Here is a 24,266-nt window from a genome sequence, read left to right on the forward strand (position 1 = left end):
ACATTGTAAATGCTTAATGGAAATAGAAAATAAATACTATAGGGTTAACGCACGTTTTTCCGTGTTATAATGTCTGCAGAGTCCCGAGGAACGGTTGGTGCCCGAGCCCGGTAGGGCGAGTGCTCCAACAGTTCTGAGGGATTCTGCAGACTTTATAACACGAAATAAACGTGCGTTGACGCTATTATAGCATAAAATTTTCAAACAGATTCGTGATGTATAGTTTATACAAAACACAATTACATTAAATTCTTGTGCTTGGACGGTATTTATCCAATTCTACATGTTTTACGTATGCGTTTTATTTTTCCGGGGCCAACAACTTGGAAAATTCTCGGAACCGAACGAAATTTTGAATTTTAATTGATTTAACAAAGCTTGGCCTTTGGAGATTTATTATCTCAAGAAAAAAAAACAACGTTACATTACTCTACCCTCTACCCAAGACAAAACATGACCCTCAGAAATTCTTAGAATGATTTCCGATTGACGGTAGAAAAAAGACCAGTGACATCAGAATCAGTTTTTTTTTTCAAGCAAACAAGTTTATAAAAAAAATCAGGCACTAAGCATTATTCTCTCAAAGAAATATAAAGAGCATTTATCAACATTAACATAAATAAAAAACATTTTCTCATATTAATTTTGTGTTGTCTAGTTTTGTAAGTTAATCGGAGTGTTAAACTGAATGACAGGTAGATTCTACTGTACTGTATTTGTTTACATTGACAACTGTCCGTTTCTTCGAAAGGGCGACAACCAAGATTAGCACCGATGTCTATACGCCGTATTTCCGGCATAGTTACTTGAATATGCGACTGAGACCCGCGAATCAATAAATTTCAATATAACAAGAGCGCATGACTCTTTGGCAAACAGGCCAAATCATCATTTTTTGTTTGTTTGTTTACTGGACCCTGTATGTATTGCGCATAGGTGAAACCGGGCTATAACAAGAGCGCGTGACTATGTTAACACATGGTTTTGGTCCCGTTATAACATGGGCAAAAGAGGGAAAAATAGCCGATTTTATGCTATAATTCATATTATTGATCAGTTATATTGATTTGGGCTAGATTGACTTGGCCAAGATTTTATCTGGCCAAGATGACTGTGACAGCTGTCGAGTTAGTTTTAGGGCTGAAGTGACCCCGAATTGATAAATATAATTGTTATAACTCTGTTTTTCAAAAAACAAGCATATGGTCACCTATAGTAGTATAGGAGCAGGACAGAATGTGATGATTTTTTTGCAAGTTTGTAAACTTTTTAATATTTTTCAAATACGTTTTTTTAATAAATTACAATCAGGTAGTTAGAATTGTACTGGTCACAGGCCACTATCTTGGAAAAGATTTTTGAAAAATTGTTTTTATATCAACAAAAAATAGATAAAACATATAAGATGTAAAAATAAATTATTGACGCTCATTTTCCTGTCATTTTTTACTTGAAAATTTTAGCGTTGACTTTATCTACTGTTGTGGGGTAAAATTAAAAGACCATGTTTTGTATACCTCATTCAGGACCTCAAAGAAGAACATGACTGTGTACCAGTTTCCATTTTCATACATAATTTTTGTAGTATATATATATATATATGTCAAGTATTTGAACTGAAATTAGTGGTTCAGTATTAAAAATATACAGGAAGATAGTTAACTTAAGATATTGCAAAAAATATGTGATCTATTGTCGGAGTTATTTCTCCAACCAGTATACATAATGTTTTGGTTTGAGCATGTTTTTTTGTTTTGTTTTTTTTTTTGCTTTTTTATTTTGTAAATTACTAAATAACACTTATACTGGGTGTTATTTTAAATTACATAAATATTTGTTATAGATCTACTTACTTTTTTATTACATCTAAGATAAGACAAGATATAACAAGATCAAATGATATCATTAGTACACTATATTAAATGCAAATACATATATGATCCGAAAATGGTTCATCCGAATATAATGAAGTTTTTCTTAATCATGTTTCACAAAATAAATCAACATATTTAAATTGTGGAACAACATACTTTTTTAATAAATCAAACATGTTTTACCTGTATCTTTCCTTTTGAATAGATATTTGAATCGACAATCACAAATATTCGTAGAATAAAAATTCTTTGTTTTGTTACCTTGCTACCGGTATCCAGGTAAAAATATTCCTGGTAAATTAGTCCCGTTTCAGTAAAGCGGTTGTGTCGGACATAATATAAAATTGATTAACTAAACTTTTCTTTTTGATCGAATTCTAAGTGCTGAGTGTAAAGTAAATAATAAGAGGTAACTGTTTTGTTTGCATATATGTATAAACAATTTCATATGAAAAAAAACAATAACAAAAAGAAAAAGAAAGTCACTTTAATATTAACAAAAAATGATGAAAAACTTCTGAATCACCCAAAATCTAGTTTTTCCATGTTAACATGTGGTCTTTTACCTAATTTTGGTGAAAAATTGTTGTTTTGTTACATTTATAATTTTTTTAGATAACCCTTTCCCCCATGAGCATATTGTGAAAAATGGCCATTTTTACTGAAAAGCCTCCTCTTACAAGTTCAAACTGCTATGAAACTATGAAAAATGCTTCAATACTAATCAAACTTGGCACAAATGTTGACTGGACCATTGCCTTTGTAACGACATTAAATTTCCTGTTACCATGGCAACGAGGGGACATCTCAAAATTGCCAAAAATCACTATTTTGCCTCGATTTTTTCCATCAAAATTTATTTCAAAGTGCTGCAACTTCTCAAGGGATTGAGATAGAGTCAAAGGCTTTTCAGCGTTGGTTACACGTTACCTTATGATCGACCTGGGGTATCTCACAAGTCCAAAATTTTCTTGGCGATGAGGGGTACTCCGCCCCCTTCAAACCCCCCAAACAGAAGGGGGCACATCCCCCTTCTGGTAACCCCCTCATGTATCTTTTGGATGGGGGGCGGCGCCGAAAAAGTGCTCACTTTTTTTAGCAACATTTCTCAAACTAAAACATGTGTTTGGGGGCCAAATAGGACATTTTTTCACTATTTCAGGCCTAAAAAGGGGGGGGGGTCGAAAGTGCGTTGTTTCGCGTATATATGAGGTAATGGGTTAAGATTTTCTATTACTAGATTTAATTCTATTCTATTCTATTCTATTTAGTAGATATGGCATAATTAATTAAAGTGTTGAGCATTTTAAAGAACAACTATTGTTTCAATCTGTTTCAAAATGGAAAACGCATACATATCCTAAACACTGCAAACTCATTTTAAATAATGGAGCAAGTATTATGTCAAAACACAGAGCGCCGTCTCAGAAACTGGGCAGCTGCTGTGTCAGTCACGCACAACTACGAAAATATGAAACATTTTAACAGAGATCGTCGGATACCCACGGTTTATTAACATGTAACATAACATTAATGGTTCGGTCGCGGGTATCCGACGATGGTATTGTGAGGTTATTATACAATGTTGAGTTCAATACTGAATTCTATTGGACGAGAACACTGCAGCTGTGTACGAGTCCAATAGAATCAGTATTGCTTTCAAATTGTTTAATGACCTCTTTCACATTTTTTTTTGACATTTTGACAACTTTGTTACTTCAAATACATTAAGGAATATGCATATTTTTTTGAATGAGCTTAGGTAGAGTACGATATGTATTTGATAAAAGTATTTTGGACTCTTAATTAGAAATGAAAACGAGGCTATATGGGGTGTGATAAACATTTGATATGGATGTTTTGTACTCTGGAAATAGAAACGACGATAAATTGACAATATTGGATCCGATAATGATTTCTATTGGAACATCATGTGGGTTCGTGGTTATCTTTAAGAAAGAGGGAAATAAATATAATATTGACATGTCTCCAAACCGCACACCACAGTAAATCAAACGAAAGAAAAATGTTATCAATATCTTCAATGTAAATAAAACTCTGAATGACATACTAAAGTGGAATGGTCTACAATGGGCACATTTTCCACAAGTATTTCAAATATTGATAAAACAATAGAAATATTTCATACGTCAATTATTTCGTGGTTTGTTGTGTCGTATGATATAAATCAACATAATTATTTATGGTATTACATTCCTTTCATTATAGACCAATGTACTTTGAGTTTACTCACCTCACATTCCTGTAAAGCCTGAGCACCACTCAAACTTGGTGATATCGGCTGCTTTGTCGTCTGCTTGGTTGCAATAGCAGAACTATTTACTTCTTCTTCCGGTTGTCTGCTACATGCACCGTCATCTTCATACTTTTCACTTCCGAATATTTCTGCCGCTCCAAAACGCACAACTTGTGGCGATTTTGGAACTTTGTCCGTTTTCTTTTCAGCTGGACGTCGAAGTACCGAAAACTGCACACTGGAACCACGGTACGACTCATTATTGTTTATCGGACCGTCATTTTTGGATTCATTACTTAATGGTCCATTGGATTCAATATGTGTTGGTCCGTTATTTGTAGGCTCATTATTGAAATTTCTTGTAACTGGACTCCCAGGCGTTACCCAAGCACTATGTGGTCCGTGTTGTGGAGGTTTCTGATAGGGTTTAGGTCCAAGCAATGGTGGGGCATTTCTTGCACGTCCAGCGTAAGGTTTAGAGTGCACTGGCATCCTTCATGTGAACTAACATACTGATTGAAACACATCCAAAATAACAGCCATGTCTTGTAAATGTATTGTAAAGTAATATTTCACACAATATCCAAGACTTACAATATAACTGAAAGATCCTTTACGTAAATATTTTGAATTTTGATTTAACAATTCCGAAAAAAATAATGTTTGCAGGGGAGCCTTATACCATATCTTCCATAGATAGTGCATTAGATTATGCCATTAAAGATACTAATCGTTATTTACTTCTCTATCTTACATATTGATAGTTCAAATTTGGATTAACCCCATCATTATTATCAGTTAATCTTAAATCCGAACTCTGAGCTGCAGTTTTATCATTGCAAAATGAAAACACGCACATCGTTGTTTCATCTTCGGTTTATGGACATCGAAATCACTTAGCCGATCATCTGATGTATAAATTATATGACATTTTATCAATCGAATACTATCTATATCCAGTCAAGGTAAATTAAAGGTATTCAGTTTATAAAGTATCTATAAAATTTAATATCCCACTTTTCAAAGTGCAATGTTATTGCATTTTTCAAAGTTTGGTATAATTGTGCTAAGCTCAATGTTTCTGTCGATACTGTATACATTCATCAGCTATGCGATGATTTCCTTGAACTGTGAAGGAAATTGTCATAAATAAGAGATTAATAAGTCCAGGTCCAATTTATCCCGGAAATATACATGCACGTGAACCACATCTCACGCGTCACCGCTGCACTGAAATTGAAGTACATCACACGTTTAAACATATTAAGAATAAGCCATTAAACTCTAATTCTAAAAGCTATTTACTTAGTTTGAGATGTATTTTGTGTTAGATTTATTAATCAATGGTGAATATCATATTATCATCCTGACAAAATAATTGCTGGCAAACTACATCATGAAACACATTAATTCCGTCCTTAGAAAAAAAGGAGATCGAAGCCTTTTTATCAAGCTGACGTTTTTATCAAATTAACTATTGATTCAAATGAGGCAGTTTAAATTATCTTAAAGGAAAATAGATAAAGTGTCTAAATTCATTATTGATGTATTAGAATATTGAATAAACCTAATAATAATTCAAACAGTTCATATCAATTTCTTTGTTAGGTAACGATACAAGTGGATTTTATAAATGAGCCGTGTCACGACAAAACCAACATTATGGGTTTGCGACCAGCATGGATCCAGACCAGCATGCGCATCCGCGCAGTCTGATCAGGATCCATGCTGTTCGCTTACAAACCCTATTATAAGTAGAGAAACTGATAGCGAACAGCATGGATCCTGATCAGACTGCGCGGATGCGCAGGCTGGTCTGGATCCATGCTGGTCGCAAACGCATTATGTTGGTTTTGTCATGACACGGCTCAAATGTAGTTTGTTTGTTACAACAACACTGTAAAGGTCATATGGCAACTTTCCAGATTAATTAGCGGAAGAAGACCTCATCAAGATGTGCATAAACGGCACAGTCCGAGTGGAACCACCTATATTCTGCGAGCTGGCTTGATACGGTAGCTTCCTCGCGCGAAAAAAAGAAGCCCATGACGGGATTCGAACCCACAGCGGATGGTTGCTGGAAAGCAACAGCTGTAAACAAGAGCCATATGCTAATATGGCCATCCCCCGCCGAATGTGTTTGCTCGTTGGAAGAATGTATTTGTAGTAGAGCAGAATAATTCAATTTTAAGAGGTCTTTTGGTAATGAAAACTGATGGCTGAAGTGATTACAGATTTGAAACCTATATGAATACTGATGGCTGAAAATAACAAAAATCAATAACTGAAAAATAATGCAGGGTAGATTTATCATTCTTGTATGCTGCACCCCTCCTCAATGAGATCTATCCACCTATGAAGTTGCAAGTTGATACCTCAAATACTTTTTGAGACACGCTAAGGACAAAAATGTGGGACGGAAGGACGGCTGACTGACGGATGGACGGAGACTATTTCTATATCCCCCGCCGTCTTTTCGGCTAACAAGGAGTTTCCCATAAAATGAAACAATAATTATTAACGCTAAGTCATATCTGCACACAAAGTTAAGGAGGTACATGTATATTAAAATGAATGTCTTGTATTTTAACATTGGGATTACCATATTTTGATTTTGGTTTACATACTTTTATGTTTCTGAAATGTATACTTAAAAACCCAACCCGACCCAACGCAAACGCAATGGGTCGGAAGTTGCAAACAGCATATTTTTAAGGGTGACTTAGAATAAAAAGTAAAGCTTAATAGGTAGTAAGGTTTTATAACAAGTTTTATCTACATCGGTTTATATCCAAAGATAGTTTATATGTTTGTTCCCTGAATATATGACAAAAAGTATACCCAGGAGAAAATCCTTTAATGTCATTGTTGCTAAAATGTTCCCGGGCAACACATTTTTAACTGCACTAAATGTATACCAAACACTGAAATTGCGTGTGTAATCATAAAATATAATATTGAATATTAAACCAAAATACATCCGTATTTAGATTACGTAATTTAACATTTATCCCTACATATGTGCACAATGTTATATAAATATACACAATAATTATACAGGTGTACTGACGCTACATCCAATACAGTGATGATTTGTGACATTGAAATAAACCCTGACGTGTTTAATTGTTTAGAACGTACGGCTACTCCAACAGATGTGCTTAAAGATGCGGATCCTGAAGTTATCGATTCCCATAAATAAACAATCGATCAATAAACTACTTCATCTGATAGCATCAATATTTTCAAAATAAACTTGAACATTGAATACATGTTGAAATGTCAAGTACGTCTTTTGCATTATTTCATATTATACTCTATGCAAAGTTATTGAACTTTTTCTTGACTAGTTGGCACCAGAGAAGGTGGTCACATGTGTGTAAAGTGCCAAGACACATTTGTCATATGTGCACGGTGTCTATCCGTGTTTGTATGTTTGTTCAAGGTATATTGATTAACTTATTATTCATGGGAAATTCCAACTGACCATTTTTGCGGCCCGTTTAGAGATTATTACCAGTAGAAATCATAATTTTAAAGAAATAATGCAAGAACATTTTTATTGCGTACCTGCGTTAAGCGAAATCCATAAAAGTAACATATGTCCAAAATAAAACTTTTGTTAGATCGATCAGCTGACCAGTTATGTCAGTTTCAGAATAGCCAGCACTTTAAACGTTATTTCATTGTACAAATGTTTTTTAAAGTAAGAGAAACTTACTCATAAATATATCGATTACAAAAGTTTACTCCTGCCTTTTAAAGATATTAACTAGTCAATAAGACATACCCATATCACTGATCCGAATGAGTGATTTAAAAAGAAAACTGAAAGTTTTACTTATAACCCATGTCTAAAATGTATTTGTCGAAAATTAGGGCAAATAACTTTCATTTGAAATCATGTTTACATTAAAGAATATCCGCTATCATGTATATATTTCTTATTGCATTGTTAGAATGCTTAACTAGTTATCTCGCATCAAAGTTATAAAATCTTAAGTAGTTTCAAATATGACTTTAAATTTTGACGCTATGTCAAATTGTAACTGGATACAGTTTTTCTACCATATTTACCTACATACGAATATCTTATCTTAATAGAGGTCCTAAAATAGTAAAATACGTTATTAAAACTAGTATAAGACATATGCGTTACTTTTACTATATTTCCTCAATGTTCAGTAAAAAAAACTGTATTAAAATATTCATTTGTAGAACAAACAACGCTTATGGTGGTTAAAAATTCATTTTTTACCTCATTTTTCTATATTGGACATTGCGCCATGATTGCACTTTGGATAGCTATTTTGTTCGAAATTCTCTTTTCCATAAATTTACTGAAATTCATGTATTTTTTAATAAATGACTTGACCGGCCCTTAACCAACAATCTGTACTGGATTTTGGTAATGGAATATTCTGCTTTAAAGGTATTTTAATATCAAATTAAAATATTGTACTATCATCAGTATAGAGCCTGGCCTGGCTGCAAGGATGTGCAAGATGACATGCCTCAATACGGGTGACTAACTTTGGTAGCATTTTACAACATTCTAATGTCAAAGGCTGCAAAGATAGCTGTAACGATAGACTTAAAGTCTGACAAAGATTGCAATGTAACGACTAATTTTAACAAGGTATACTTGGAAATAAATTGATACAACATGCATTTTGATGTCAAACGCTGCAATTCAAAGATACTTGTATACTGTTTGTAATATGGACATTGACTTAAAAGCACTTTATGCTTCAGAAATAAATATTTTTTTTACTTATTAAGAAAGAAAGGCAACCGTGGATTTTAAATAATGATCTTAGTGAATGTTAGATGCTTGTTACCTAAATAAAGTACATGCAATGTGAAAAAATGTCATTAAAGTAGCAAAATAACAAAGTAGTATTTTGAATACTTATTCAGAACAACTGTACCCAAGCATAATAATAATAATAATAATAATAATAATAATAATAATAATAATAATGATAATAATAATAATAAATAAATAAATAAAGTATACTGTGAACGATAGACTTTTATCACCAAATTCAGCGCAATTTAAAGTCTCATTTTTTGTGCTGGTTTTGTTTGGAAGGAACTTATTTCTGTCCATGGTTTTAACTAGCACTGAAAATAAACAAACACCCCTATTTCAGACCTCAAGATAAGAAATGGTATACACAATTTCAAAAAAGCTATTATTTCAAAGCGTTAATGTCTAAATCATTTGATCTTATTAGACGATATACGGCAAGCTTCTGTACGGATCGTTGCAGAACGTTTTAAATGATAAAATTTTAAAACATCGTTGTTTACATTTTAATTACATAAAGCGCCGTCGTTCATGTGTGAAGAAAAGTGCAAATATTTACACCATGTTGAGTTATAGAAACATTTTAATGCAATGTGTTTTAAGATGTCAGACAGATAAATTATGTAATATACAATAGCATCAGCAAAAAATGCAACCGTTAACGAAACTGTATTTAATGCACGTCAATTACTAGTATGCTTCAGAAATGAATAAAAATCTTCTTTAAAAAAGGCAAGTATGAATTTTCATAACGTTTAAAACAATGGTCGATGCTTTTGTTAACTAAATGCAAATGAAGTTCATATAAAGTACTTAATCACCATTATTGCCAAAAAAAAGAGGAAATAATGGTTCAGGTAATTGGCCAATGAGTAACTTTTAAAACACTATAAAGGGCACCAACATTAAAAAGCTTTTGAGAATTAAAAATACAAGCATGTCTGAGGTGTAATGGGCCTTTAATGCAAATGAAAATGTGAATATAATTATACTGAATGATATTTTGAGTTTTAAGAGAAAATTTTTAGTAGGAAATGCCCATTCAAATTTAATCAGTTACATTTTATTGAATTCCTAAAAAAATTTTTTTCCGAATTTTATAATGATCTCGTTTTGAGTAGTCTGGTTTTAGTGTTTTAAAACGTATAAAACCTGGGAATAAAATAATGTTAAGGGAATATTTTCGGGACCGGCGCGAAGAAAGAAATTTCTGCCCAAAATTTTTTGCATCCTATTAGCGGTTATCGTACTTATTAAGTATGGAAACTCGGTGACAGTAACAACTCTGCTACACATTATCATCATCATTATCATCATTATCATTATCATCATCATTTAAATCACAAAGGAGTACAGTACTTTGGAAAACAGTATATCTAACGGGTACAACACATTTTTTTCTCTATCTAGTACCATACGTCAAATAAATAGACTGAATACTGGTATTAAAGGTTACTAACTTATTATATAACAATATAATTCAATTTGTTCAACAATACAAAAGATACATTACAGCAGCAATTATATGCAATGATTTATAAAGTACTTGAAAGCATTATGATATAAATTATTATGTATAATGCCTGTCGTAGTATTCAAAAGTTTGTCCGAAACAAAAATAAAACACAAGCATAGTACGACACTTTTTCTAATACTGAATATTATATAAATCGAAAATCAGGTTTGTATAATTCGGATACATGAAAAAATATTACATTTATTGAACTTGTTGACCGTATAAGTAGCAAAGGCCAATGCTTTTATTGAACGAGCTCATGGACCGCCCTTGATGTTCTGTGTTGAAAGATGCAGGTAGCTGTGTGTGATATTATTTTTGTCTAGAAATTTCAGTTCTTGAACGGTGCCTCTGATAATTTTGGGGGTTTTATGGCCGAGCGGCTAAGGTCAATGGTTTAAAATCACTTGTCGCTTATCGCTGTTGGCACGAATCCGCATGAGACTTTGGATTCTTTTATATCAGGAAGCTATCCAGCTAAATCTTACAGAAAGTCGGTGGATTTTCTCAAGTGCCGGAAATAATGCACGGAGGGGCACCTGATGTCATCCCTCACCAGTAAAGCTGAAAAGTCGTCAAATGACTTGTACAGTGTTGGTGCTCAACACAAAAGAACCAACAAAAAACCCCACCAAAGGTCCCCTAAAACCTGATACTTTGCTTTGTTTTGCAGTATCAGAATTATAGAAGCGTCAGCGGACCAGCAGTATTTGTCACTGTACAATCTTCATGATCATTACAATAATAACAATAACAAGAATTTAGAGCGTTTTTATTTAGTTCATTAATATAAACTAAACTGGCAAATACATGACACGTTTTTCATTTATTTGGACTTTCAATTCTCCATGTGAAAACAACTTGATATCATTAGCGGTGCCATCGTCATGAATTCTTCCTCCGTTATTACTCCATCACCTTCAATAGAAATCATTAACAATTATTTGATGAGGTTTTGAAAAGAAAGCCCATATATAAAAATAGATGATATGTTTTTTTTTTTCAAAATTGACATGCAATATTAACCAAATATCAATCACAAAATAAGTTAAAACTGTTGTATAATATATTTCGTCTTTTATAGTTCGAGTTCAAATGACTGGACACTTCATTGTTGTAACTTTAAGTTAGTAAAATGGAACCAAAGCGGTATCTCCAGTTGAAAGGTAATAACTAGTGTGCAGTCCAATATTGGAGCGACAATTAAAATTTCACTATTGAAATAACTGTTTTAATTATAATAAATCATAATATAACAGTGTGCATAATAGTTTGATGTACGATTTATTATTATAAGGTTAATGCATACTTGGATCTGTATCAAGGTCTGCAAACAAAGCATTGGCTTTCTCGTCCTTTCCAAAGATTGTCTGTAGTTCATCTTTACTAAACTCTCCGTTTTTGTCGAGGTCGTAAATGACGAAAAAGCACGGATCTACATTGAGAGTCACATTGTACCTGTTTTCATGCTAAAAAAAGTGAATAATAGTGAATAAAAGTGAATAATAGATAAGTCAAAAATTCCTCGTATAATGATGAATTACCTACAGATGATATATTTAATATAAAAAGTTTATGATACAATATAAAAAGACTGCCCCGCTTTTTTAAGAATTTAGAGTTACCGATATATTCAGAACGATTGTCCAGTTTGATTTTGAATAAATAAATAAATAAATAAATAAATAAATAAATAAATAAATAAATAAATAAATAAATAAAAAATAAATTGAGTTGAAATGTAGGGTAACGTTTGGATGTAGCACTTAAAGCTGCACGCCTCCAGATGAGCAAAAATATTTCGATAAAATCAAACCTGAGAAAAATGTACTAAGATTTTAGGAATTTTATATTTTAGACCGATTTTTCAGTATTTATAACTATATTTCTACTGCTTTACTAACTCAGTATGGGCTAATTTTGCATATTTTGACCTATTTATGATAATTCACATGGGTTGTAAGTGCCATTGATAATGTGTAAATTGCATTCATTCAACTTCACAATATTATACTGTTTAAATACATTTTCTAATTTTCATGAAAATTAGCGTGAATCTGGAGGCGTGCGTTGGTGAGTATAAAAATCACTGAAACAGGCATTCTTCAAAAGCAACGGATACAAGAGGAAAATGAAAGCTTAGACTAAAATGCTTTTGTCTTTGGTAACTCGAAAAGTAGGTTATTACACTTTAAGATTTGAATAAACAGAAATTAACAAATTTAACCATTTTACAAGCTGTTACGATGACACATTAAATATTTTCTTCAAAGAATAACAGAAAAAAAACTGGCAGGCAGGAGTAATACTATTTAAAAGCTTCCAGAAATGTCCAATAAATTCAATATTACTATAGATTGTATTTGCAAGATACAAAATATATGATTTTGACAATACATGTAATGTTTAATTACCGATTGAACACTTCTCTTGCCTACTGGTATTTTCACACCGGCCTCAACTCTCCAGTTTCCTCTATTATCAACACTTCCGCCAACATGACCACCCCAAGTTTTCTCCATGTAGTCGTACCTTCCATGAAACGTTTGTCTATGCTGGTTACCATGTACTCTCGCTCCAACAGAATGTCTCCCACCTCGGCCACATGTGTTTACAAGCAATACACATGTAGACAACAGAAGTATTATCTTTATTTCGATATCCTGAAACAATAATTGAACATAAGTGTAAAATCATTGATGTGATTTGAAAATCAAAGTTAAGGTTGATCTGCTCTCAGCATCACGTGTGCGCGTTTGTTTACTTGTGTGTGTGTTTTCTTTTGCGTATGTGTGTTTGTGTGCTGGTGAACGTGTGTGTGTTTTTGTTGCTGCTGTGTGTGGTTTTTCAACAAAACATCCTATAATTTAAACATGTATATCTCCTTACCTTGACTTTGAACAATTAAACCAAAAGAACAATTAAAAGACATGCATAACTGTTGTATCATGAGTCATATTTAAGCATAACCAGTAAAATACTCTTCTTAAATGGTGAATTGTAAACAACTTCATTTGCCATTCCTAAGAACAAAATAGTGCATCTATAGAAATAAAGACAAATTGCAAATCCTGTACGATTTTAGTTTCTGTAAGGCTTTTTGGTATTGCCTGTACATAACACATTTTCAATAACATATTCTGTACATGAAATACTGAAGATGCAGATTATAACTCTTTTAAAAGCATAAATATATTCAAGTTTCAACTTACCATTTGTTTATTCTTTAGCACAGAGATTAACCGTTTTATCAACAATAAGTCCAAATACATGTGTATATGTAATTATATAAGCGCTGAACAGATATCGTCACTGATTTGATTGGCTATGTAAGTTTTCTTTTTTTTTAAACCAATCACAGTCTTGGTTCACACGATGGTAGACGCATTTTTGTCCTTGGTCCAGAAGTTTTTTTCAAGGAAGAGAATGATGTTTTGTTCACTAGATATTTTTTAAATATGTTTCCTCAATTTTCAAGTACGTGGGACAGCATAAATTTAAGGGTTCCCTTTTCACAATGACTTACATACAAAGTGCAAAGTAAAATGTTTATTTCATACATTATAATTATTTATCAAATTTTCACACGGATTTAATTGGATAAAAATACATTTAAGGAAGTAGCATTATCGTTACAAATTTACAGCCATCAAGCAAATATAAATAATAACTTGAGTTCCTACTATACTGAAGTATTTACTTTAAAGTAAGTTTTGGTTTTTTTTTTAATTTTTAAGCTTTACTATTTTGTATCTTTTTTTTCTTTAGAAGATCATCTAGAACTCTTAGTGATTTTATGGAATAGCTAGGGCCCATGATAGACCTGAACTCATTAAATTCATGTCGCATGCAGGCTTGACATCTATTTTGTATGATGTCTCGGTCAGAAGTATATTTTGACGTTGTGCGGAAAAGTGGTCAACACCCTATCCCCGTGTAATAGGCAAACTACAAATTTCAATAGCAATTCAATGCCAAAGGTTATTTTAAACATCATCGGATAAATATTTGGATATGAAAAGTTTTTGTAGGATGGACTTAAACATTCAGTGGTAATAACTGACCCCCCAGCAAACACATGACGTTAAAATAACGTCAGATTACCGTTAGATTTTGGTCACGACGTCGGCGACCAAAATACGACGTAAATCTGATGTCCAAAAACCGATGTTTATTAGACGTTTCTTTTTGACGTCGTTCTAACGTCAGGTTCTGGTCGGTGTCCTGACAGTAGGTAAAAAATAAACAAAAAGTAATCCTTATTCGCTGTTGTAATCATTTAAACATTTTTTTCAAATGTTATTTGGCTTACAAATTAAGTGTATATATATACAAGTGCCTTTCGAAGACCACGTGCGCGGCGCTGCAACCTAATAAAACATATAGGTGGCGCTGTATATAGGCAAGTTACATGTGTTATTGTTATGAAATCTATTTATAGCCACAGATCTGTTTACGAGTTCCAATCATTTAACGTTATAATATTATCATTTGTGGTACATTATATGTATCAAAATCACGAGTTTTTAATGGATATTTAATCATAGTGACAGAAAAAGGAAAGGAACAATGATTATAATTCGAATCTACAGACACGTGGATGGAAAATTCAAATTCGTAGGCGTTTCGTAATCAGGAATCGGGATGCATTGATAAAGTGAATATTCCAGATTTCCTTGAATAAAAAGGTCAGTTCAATTTATGTAAATTTATTTCTACATTGTATTTGAAAAATAATTGCATGATGGCAAGCATAATTAGATTTAATTATCATTAATTTATTTGAGCAGTTGAAGAAAAATGTCACACAAATTCGCGATAATGTTTGATAATAAATCATTTCAAATTTGGCATGTTTTAACTCTGCTTGTGAAGGGTTTATAATGTGCTTTTCAGCACAACCAAAGAGAAATTTTTTGTTAAACTATGATGTTTTTGTCAGTTAAAATCTTAGAATTGAGAATGAATTGATACGATTTCGAGCATTTCGGACCAAGACGTTTCAGTCCCAAATAACTCAAGACGATTCGGTCCCAGACAATAACATTTCGGCATTTTCCCAATCGGCCCAATTTTTTTATCAAAATAAACTAACCTTTATGTGTTTTACACCAGATTTTAATATCATTTTAATAAATGAACGGAAAATAATGAAATAGCGAATTGATAGATTATCTAATTATGATTTTGTAATATAGAATGATGCTTCATTTAGTCATTATACTCAACATCACTAATTCCGCGTCATCACTTATCTCACGGTAATGGCATATTTTCATGTGACCATTGTTATAATTGGTCAGAATTGACATTTTTTACTCAACCACTTTAACAACAAAGTTTTTGTGCAAAATAATTTAAATCTATAGATTTTTACGTAAAACTGAACAACATTTTACAAACTTCTGCAAAAAACAACAATAGTCCATTAAATTTGTGCATATGTCTGAAACAATCATCATTTTCTAAATGTTCTTGTTTGTTGAAAAAATAAATTTTGAGTTACAATGTAAAGATACTTTTAATATTTAAAATTATGCAAAATAACTTTAAGAAATTTTAACTGAAACAAGAAAAACTGAAATAAAACACCATTACCGCGAGGTAAATGATGACATACTGTTTTCAAAATGGCCGACACAAGTTTTACATCTGACAAATTAAAACTAATTTTGATTGAATATATTGTTGTTTCATTGTGTCATATAACAGAAAAATGACTAAATGATACAGTTTATAACAGTTTTTGTTATGTAAGTTTATTGTTTGTGTTCTTTACTGTTTTAAAGTGTTAAGTACCGTGAACTAAGAGGAGCACAGTATAGTAGGAAAAATGTAATCAAAACAGAACATAAACTTTTTAACAAAACGTAGTACATAAACATACATTTATAATCAACAATTTCTTAACAATCTTTAATTTAATTTGAAACTATGAAAAATTTAAGACTTGTGTAACTGTTTTATTTCATAAGTAGAATATACATATTAAGTTAGAATATAATTTTCTTTTCAGATAGTTCAAGCGTTGGACATGCTCTCAAAGGTCGGAGGGACAGGAATACGTAATAATGTAAAAAGAAACTTGAATCATGGGTAAGTAAGATTTTTGTAAATTCTATTACATACTATAATCCATACAAAACTGGAATATACAAAACTGGAGTTTTAAGCGGTCTTTTAATTTTTCAGTATTTATCTTTACTTTTAATTTTTGTTAAAGCTCACTTCTGAAAAGCTAGCAAAGTTGTTCATTAATTTAAGATAACTTTCAAAATTTCTAAAGGGCAGATAACCATGAAAAACATTTTTGCTTTTAATTTTTCCAATTTTTATAAATTTCTTTTTTTTTCAGTGAAAATGATATCACAAAAAGCCATTGGACATTAACATATCCTCCGGACAGACATAAAGGCATAACACCTCCAAATTCGTGCTAATTCTCGTGGATATTTAAAAGTATAACTTTGTGAAGTAACTAAAAGGAAGTAATTTATATGTTAGTGTAACTTTGTGAAGTAACTAAAAGGAAGTAATTTATATGTTAGTGACAATTATCAAAAGGAGGTCAAAATATGAAAAATACCACTAAATGTTTTACTAATGCTGTAGAAAAATAGTTACAATACTGAAAATCTGTCATTAATTGCTTGAAACATTATTATCCAAATCTTTTAACTTTTCTTAAAATTATAATATTATCATTATTTTGTTTGATAAGGCAAACTTTGATAGAAATATTCATACATTGTTTTGTTCTTTAATATTTGTATATGATTTCTTAGTTTCATTTATGTCATTGTTTTTGTAATACTTTTTGTTTTGTTGTTAACTTATTTTATGTTTTATTTTGTTTAGTTTATGAAAATTATTTAGCCTTGCAGAATTAACTAAAACTGTATGTATCAGCTTTAAATTGCAACTTTTATCTTAAATAAAAAACATAAAAACATATTTTTGCTTTTAGTTTTTTGTAATACATTTCATTGGAGTGAAAGTTACTTAAAAGAATGAGTTGCATTAAATTTGATCAAATCAGGATTGGCCAGAAAATATTTATAACATTGTAAACAAGAAGGATTAGGGAAATGATCAGATTAAGGTCAGAAAATTGTCAGGTTTAGGGCAGAAAAGGGTTAAGATTTAGATCGGAAAATGGTCGGATTGAGGTCGGAAAATGATCAGAAACTGGTTAGATTTAGGTCGGAAAAATGGTCAGATTGATGTCGGAAAATGGTCAGAAACTGGTTAGATAACGGTCAGATTTTGGTCGGAAAATGGTCAGATTTTGGTCAGAAATGGTTAGATAATGGTTAGATTCTGACGTCTACCTGACGTCAGATTATTACGTCAAAAAAACTTTCAAATCCAACCGTTTTTCCGACCGTCATCCGACGTCAGAACCTGACTTAAATCTGACGTCAGTATGACGTCTTGTGTTTGCTGGGCCAGGATGAAACGCATCAAAAGGTTGCATGACAAATGTCAACACTCGTTGTGCTAAGTAATGGACTTAACAAGATGTTTCACAAATTTTCACTGTCAAATTATAACAAAATGTAGGTCCACCGGCATCGAAGTGCTTAGTCTCCAGTATTAGATTTTTACCGTCCACAAAATGCTTTGTCAAATAAGATTTTTAATTTTGACTCGGAGACATATCTAATTTTGACTCAGAGAAATGTTTTAAAAATTACAAAAACGTCATTGGAAAACAGACGATTTCGCGATCAGAAAAGAAAACGCAAGCCAATGCAGTAGCCAATGCGGCAATAACAGTAGTAATCAATTCAAGAAATGATATATTTGCTTGCTCCGGGTATGCCAATGAGCGTTGCTTAGAACAATGATGATTGAGAGTACAACATACGTCTATCAGAAAATGCTTATATATATATATGTATATATATATACAAAATAATAACCAACAAATGTTAATGAGCATCCTAATCACTCATAGAAAATTAATGCTGATAATGTAATCCTTGTAGTTAGGACATACTTTGTTATAACTTTGAACACCCTACATTTTCATTGGCTGGAGAATCTTCCAATTATACATATTAGTAATATGGATTCTGTCGAAGCATGTCTCTACCTACCATCTAATTATTTGTAAATTCCTGGTTGAGTAGGACCTCAAGCGTGGATATGTCAGCATAAAGCGCATGAACCAATCAAAGTATTCCATAACTGATGAGTGAAGGAAAACTTCATTCTGTAAAGTATTTTGTACCAAGTTATCCTTAGTGTTCGAGTGACTGCTGATATTGTAAAAAAATAAAGACTGCTGTAAACTGGTGTAAAATAACAAAACTGTAAATAATAAAAAACATGTTCATTGTTTAAAGTACAAGATGTATATCATATAAACATTTAATTAAGTAAAAAATATCACAAGAAAAACAGTAATTGAATGCAAAGAAATTCGATTAAAGCCAATAAGAAAACAAAAATAGTAAATTTCTTTCTTCTGGCTAAATTTTTTTAATGATATGTTTCTTGAATTTAAGAAGTAATGATATTCCTTATTATTTTATGGCAGTGAATTTTGAAAAAACACACAGTTCAAAGTAAATCTTTTCAAGCATTCGTTTAACTTAAGACCAAAAAAATTGAGAAAAACAGAATACTTAAAGAAAGCCCAACACGACAAAATTGATAATCTTACAGGGTCGGTTTAATTGAGCCTGTTCATGGACGGTACTGGAAAGTGCAAGTTACCGTCCACGCCCCCTAGCACCGGCTTTAGCAGAATTCAACATTTAAACACGAAAATCGTGAAATTTTGAATTTAGAAATATCTGCAGATGTGTGCATACGGCGGTTTTCATTGAACCTTCAATGTGACATAGTAGTGCCATTCCATGAAAAGCGGCGTATGGTCCCCAAGAAAAAGAATACGTGTGCTCTAAACGAGAAAACAATGGGCGGAACTAAATAAAATGGAATTTTGAAAGGGGATCAGAGGTTATGAGGTTATAACAAACTCGCGTCTAAAAGCGCTGTCGAAATTTGATCACTTTGGTGTAAAGGGAAGACTCCTCGATAGAGCAATAAAAATCTGAAAGAAAGGTGATCCCTCGGAAGCATTAATCACAACACAATTACATGAAAATTACATACTCGGTTTGATCAAGTCTGTGCATGAGGGATAATGGAAAAGTGCAGCATCCCCTAACTAGCACTGGCTTAAGCGGTACTCAAATTTCAACACTTAAATGTGTTGGAAGAAGCAGTGATAACGAAGGACCACACTGAATTGAAGTACAGGGTAATTTTTACAGCTAAAACAGAAAATAATCGGAAATCGCAGTATAAGTTTCACTGAGTCTGGTCAGGAAACTATGGTGGCTGATTTGGAACGCTTTTGTGCACAACGCACAATGTACCAAGTCAGCCCCAATAGGAAACACAGTGGAAAGTGCATTTCTTACGCACCCTATATAGCTGGTTTTAGATGGGCAAAATATTACCCAAGGTTGTTGCCCTGCTATTGCTTTATTTTACATATAGAGGATATTTGTTTGTTTGTGTGTAAGATGAATTTTTATTTCATCGCGTGGTCATTAAAACAGTATTCTCATGAATGGCACAGCCACGAGTGAGAATACTGTTTTTAAAGTTCACGAGATGAAATAAAATTACATCTTACACAACAAACAAACACATTTTCTTTTTATTTTATGTTTAAATACTAGCTTAAACGAAATTTCCTTAATGTTAACTTTAATATTAAAATCTGTTTTCCCCACTGGTAGCCTTTATATATTAGTCGAATTTCTCATAAAATACAAGAAGTCTTGGGGTGCAAAATGAGTTCGACAATCAACGTTAATTGGCGGTGATATTATTCATTTTATTAATAAAATATGAATGATTGCTTGTTTAAATAAAAACAGACAATTCTAGTAGAAAAAAGTCACACCATCCGAAATTAATTCCGTTACTTAATACTGCGAATTTATATTAGACATGGCTTTGTGAAATGTAAGCGGCCGCCATTTTTAAAAGTTGTGTATTTCACGGGAGGATAATACTTGTGTTTGATTCAGAGGGATATCATTTGGATTTGTTAGTCATACATCTTTTTAGAAGAAAAAAAACTTATTTGAGGATTGTTACTGACAACCAATAAGTGTTGACAGATGTGTAAACATTCTAAAAGCGGCTAGGAAATGGGAAAACATGGAAATGTTGAAAGGCTGCATTACAGTTACAAACGCTTGGTTGTTAACTTATTTTTTGGGCTGATGGCTGTCATTGCTATTCAAGTTTTCATATTGCAATAGGCAGTTATTGCTCGTAGGATACTTAAATAAGCCCAAATTTCATCAAGAGCAGTTTTGTATGTGGAAGGAATTGTTTTTTTAGACTGTAGAAATGAAACACACAATTTAGAGACGATATTTGGTGATTGGCAGTTTGAATGAATTGAAGTAAGTTTTCTTCTTTTTATTACTTTTGAAATTCCATTTATTTATCAAGTTAAGCAGCCCTGACAATGTCAGAATTGTCAACAAAAAATAAAATTGAAGCACCAAATGGGGAAAAACTTAAAAAAAAGTAGTTTCGTCATTGAAATGTGTGAAATTATATTTTGATAATTTTCACTGTGAAATTATCAAATATAATTTTCACGGAAAAATCAGTAATCCACTGAAAAGCATAAAATAAATATTAGTTATTTGTCTGACAAGCATTATATTTTCATAATTCAACACACAAATAGATTGTGAAAATAAGTGATGCTTAACATGTAAAGTATACAGTCCCACCAAACGTTGGTGTGATCTTATAACCAGAAAGTCTGTACCTTTTTTATTTACTTTTGCATTTTCCTTTAATTTTAAAAATTCTAAAAAATATTCACAACAAAATAGAAATGTGTCCATAGGACAAGGGCAAATTTATATCAGCCGCCTAATAAGTCGGTGCATGACAATAAAAATATTTGTATTTAATTTGTGTTTTCAGAAATGAGTTTTATAGTGACATCTATGTACAATATGTTTGTAATGTATTTATGTATTTACATTGAGATCAAGTACAAATGATAAAGGGAAATGCATATAACACCCAAGCTCGTTCTTAACCTTAAGGGTGTTGTTGTATAATTTGTCATCAAGACTGAAAGGTTTGTTAATCAAAACTGAGAAAACGCAGAAAACTTTGTTATGAATATATAGTTCCTTATTTTGCTACCAGATTATCCTAAAACTCGTACTATTTTCATTGTCGCGAAACGTTCATAACTCTATGAGCGAACGTTTTCGCAATTTGTCATACTTTCTATTCTTGAACGATCTGCGCCTTTGTTCTTTGATATCTTTTTAAAGAAAAAAATCTACCAAATAAAAAATATACCTATGTGCGTACAAGTTATAAAATTCTGTTCTGTTCTGATATTCCACTTCTAAAAAATCGCACAAATGTTGATACAAATTAAAAGAAACAACCTTACATAGCAGCCTACCTATCAGGTTTTGACGCAAAACTTTCTTAAGACGGTGCCTTTTTTAAATCTATGGTATACATTATCCAATGATCGGTTTATTGCTATTAGAATTAATAATATTTTAAACGCCTTTATTACCTCAGTCTGTATACAAGCATGGTAAGCTTTCTATCATGATCATTTTTCTATTCATTGTATTCAAGGAAATTATCATTACTTATTACCATTACCAGGAGGAAAAAGCAAACACCGTTCACGATCATTGTAGGTTTTTTTATATGCATATTTGCTCTCCAGTTCCTCGAATTTCTCTCTGCAGGGACCTGTACAGTGGGTACGTTTGAAATAGGCTTTTAAAACACATTCATTGCAAATGAAGTTAAATTTGATTTGATTTAATTATATCTAATTGTAGCTGAAGTTTGCTTCTAGTTCTGTGTGAAAGATCTCTCTTATTTCCTTTTAATTTGTTCAATACAGGGTATTTGTCTTAAAACATGCAGACGGTTTATTTTATTATAATAAAGGACACAGCAATTGGGTTTCAAATGTTAAACAGCTACTCTGTAATTATGGTTCTGCGAAGATTGCAGGGATTGGAAGCTACGTTAGAACATAGCCTTGGTTTGTATAATTTCAAGGATTTTAAGCTTAGTTTTTGGTTATGAAGCTATCTTGATATTCTGCCTCGTAAATATAGATATTATTTTTGTAGGTATACAAACAGAGATACAATAGGAATAATACACCTCTTGATCAGCAATATTGTTTATCGTGCAATACATTTGACATAGAATAAGAATATCACTTTATATGTGTATGCCCTTGTTTCCATATTCTTCGAATGCAGTATCTTAAAAATAATATTATGTTAGACCATCTGTGTTTAAATTTATAGAACTACTTTCAACACAAAATAAAACTGTTTTAATTAAGATATCAAAATATATCCTTGAGAAACACAATCATTAACTCTTAACATAGTTGAATTGTTATGTTATCTTCTTGCACAAAGTTTGTTCTCTTATATTATTGTTTATTTATTAAAAAAGTTGTTTATTACTTGTTTGTTTTCACCTGCCATGTGACTATAATTAATCAAATATTTGTTAATAAGACGATGTACATATGTATATGTGTGTTAATAAAATTATGTTCTCTTCTGTTCTGTTAAAGTGAATATTATACAGATTAATAAATAGAGCACAATTAGAAGTAAGATAATTGCAGTACATGTACATTGTACATTGTGAGTGAAAATGTGGTTATTTTCTCACTTCTCTGTGAGATATAAAACAAACATCTTTTATGTTTAATTATATCTATATCTGAAAAAAGGTTGATAGTCTGAAACAATAAAATCAGCATAATTCCATGAAAATTGCAAACACGCTCTGATTGAGTCTGTACATGATAGATAATAAAAAGATAATAAAAAATGCAACATTCCTCACGCTTTCTAGCACTTCATTATAATCGTTTAAAATAAACAACTTTAAGAAAATCTCTATTAATTTCATTAATAGCAAATATTTTTTGTGTATACACAGTAAAGTTTAATTCATTTGAAGGAAATTTTATTCTCTCTTGTGAAAACAACTTGTTATGATTTGCGGTGCCTTCTTCATGAATTCTTCCTCCCTGCCACACCATCACCTTTAGGATAAAGTGTAAACGATTTTAGATGACCTTAGATATATACTTATCATCGTTTCCAAAGAAACAAACCTAAAGCTAAGAATACGATTTTTTTTATCAAAACTGACATGTAATATTGATATAAGATTATTTAAATCGAATAAGTTTCGAATCATTTTCAAATTTGAATGTATTGCTTAATAATATTTCAAGGTTGATACTATGTGCATGCATGTGTCGGAATTGAACACATATTTGTTGTGACCTATTTGAGTTAGGTTTTTAAAAAAGGATGCACCAATCAATATATGAGTTCTACCATTCATCAGTTGTATAATACTTACTTGGATCTGTATCAAGGTCTGCAAACAAAGCAATGCCTTTCTCGTCCTTTCCAAAGAGTGTATGTAGTTCATCTTTACTAAACTCTCCGTTTTTGTCGAGGTCATAAATGACGAAAAAACACGGATCTACATGCAGAGTGACATTGTACTTGCCTTCGTCCTAATAGAAAAAAATGAGTATAATATGTATATATAAAAACAGAAAAAAAGATATTTAACTTTTTAACAGCATCACTGCGGTTAATATCCTGAGTATGGTCTCTTTAATTTTTCTAATAATGTTTACGTTACCAAACATATTTACAAGGTCTTCAATGAAATAATAAGAATGAGCATGCATTTGGACAATTTTATGCAACGTACAAC

At 31.8% G+C, this 24,266-nt stretch overlaps 2 protein-coding genes across 2 annotated transcripts in view; both read right to left on the reverse strand.

Annotated features, from left to right (window-relative positions):
* LOC132732604 (uncharacterized) overlaps positions 1 to 8,091 on the reverse strand; it is a 40,578-nt gene extending 32,487 nt beyond the window's left edge. The window contains exons 1-2 of the mRNA XM_060719081.1: positions 7,702 to 8,091; positions 4,129 to 5,361 (exon numbers count right to left, since the gene is read on the reverse strand). Coding sequence (XP_060575064.1) covers positions 4,129 to 4,623 — 495 coding nt within the window. The 5' untranslated portion in view covers positions 4,624 to 5,361; positions 7,702 to 8,091. The remainder of the gene's footprint in view (positions 1 to 4,128; positions 5,362 to 7,701) is intronic.
* Positions 8,092 to 11,215: 3,124 nt separating this feature from the next.
* LOC132732599 (uncharacterized) lies at positions 11,216 to 13,821 on the reverse strand. Its single transcript, XM_060719077.1, has 4 exons — positions 13,673 to 13,821; positions 12,875 to 13,123; positions 11,770 to 11,929; positions 11,216 to 11,378 (listed from the first exon to the last, which is right to left on the reverse strand). Exons 1-4 carry the CDS (start codon positions 13,730 to 13,732, stop codon positions 11,299 to 11,301), a joined length of 549 nt encoding a protein of 182 aa, XP_060575060.1. The 5' UTR covers positions 13,733 to 13,821; the 3' UTR covers positions 11,216 to 11,298.
* Between the last annotated feature and the right edge of the window lie 10,445 nt (positions 13,822 to 24,266).

This window comes from Ruditapes philippinarum, unplaced genomic scaffold (assembly GCF_026571515.1).
Source record: "Ruditapes philippinarum isolate M1 unplaced genomic scaffold, ASM2657151v2 ctg1715_1_1_1_1, whole genome shotgun sequence".
Lineage (NCBI taxonomy): Eukaryota > Metazoa > Mollusca > Bivalvia > Venerida > Veneridae > Ruditapes > Ruditapes philippinarum.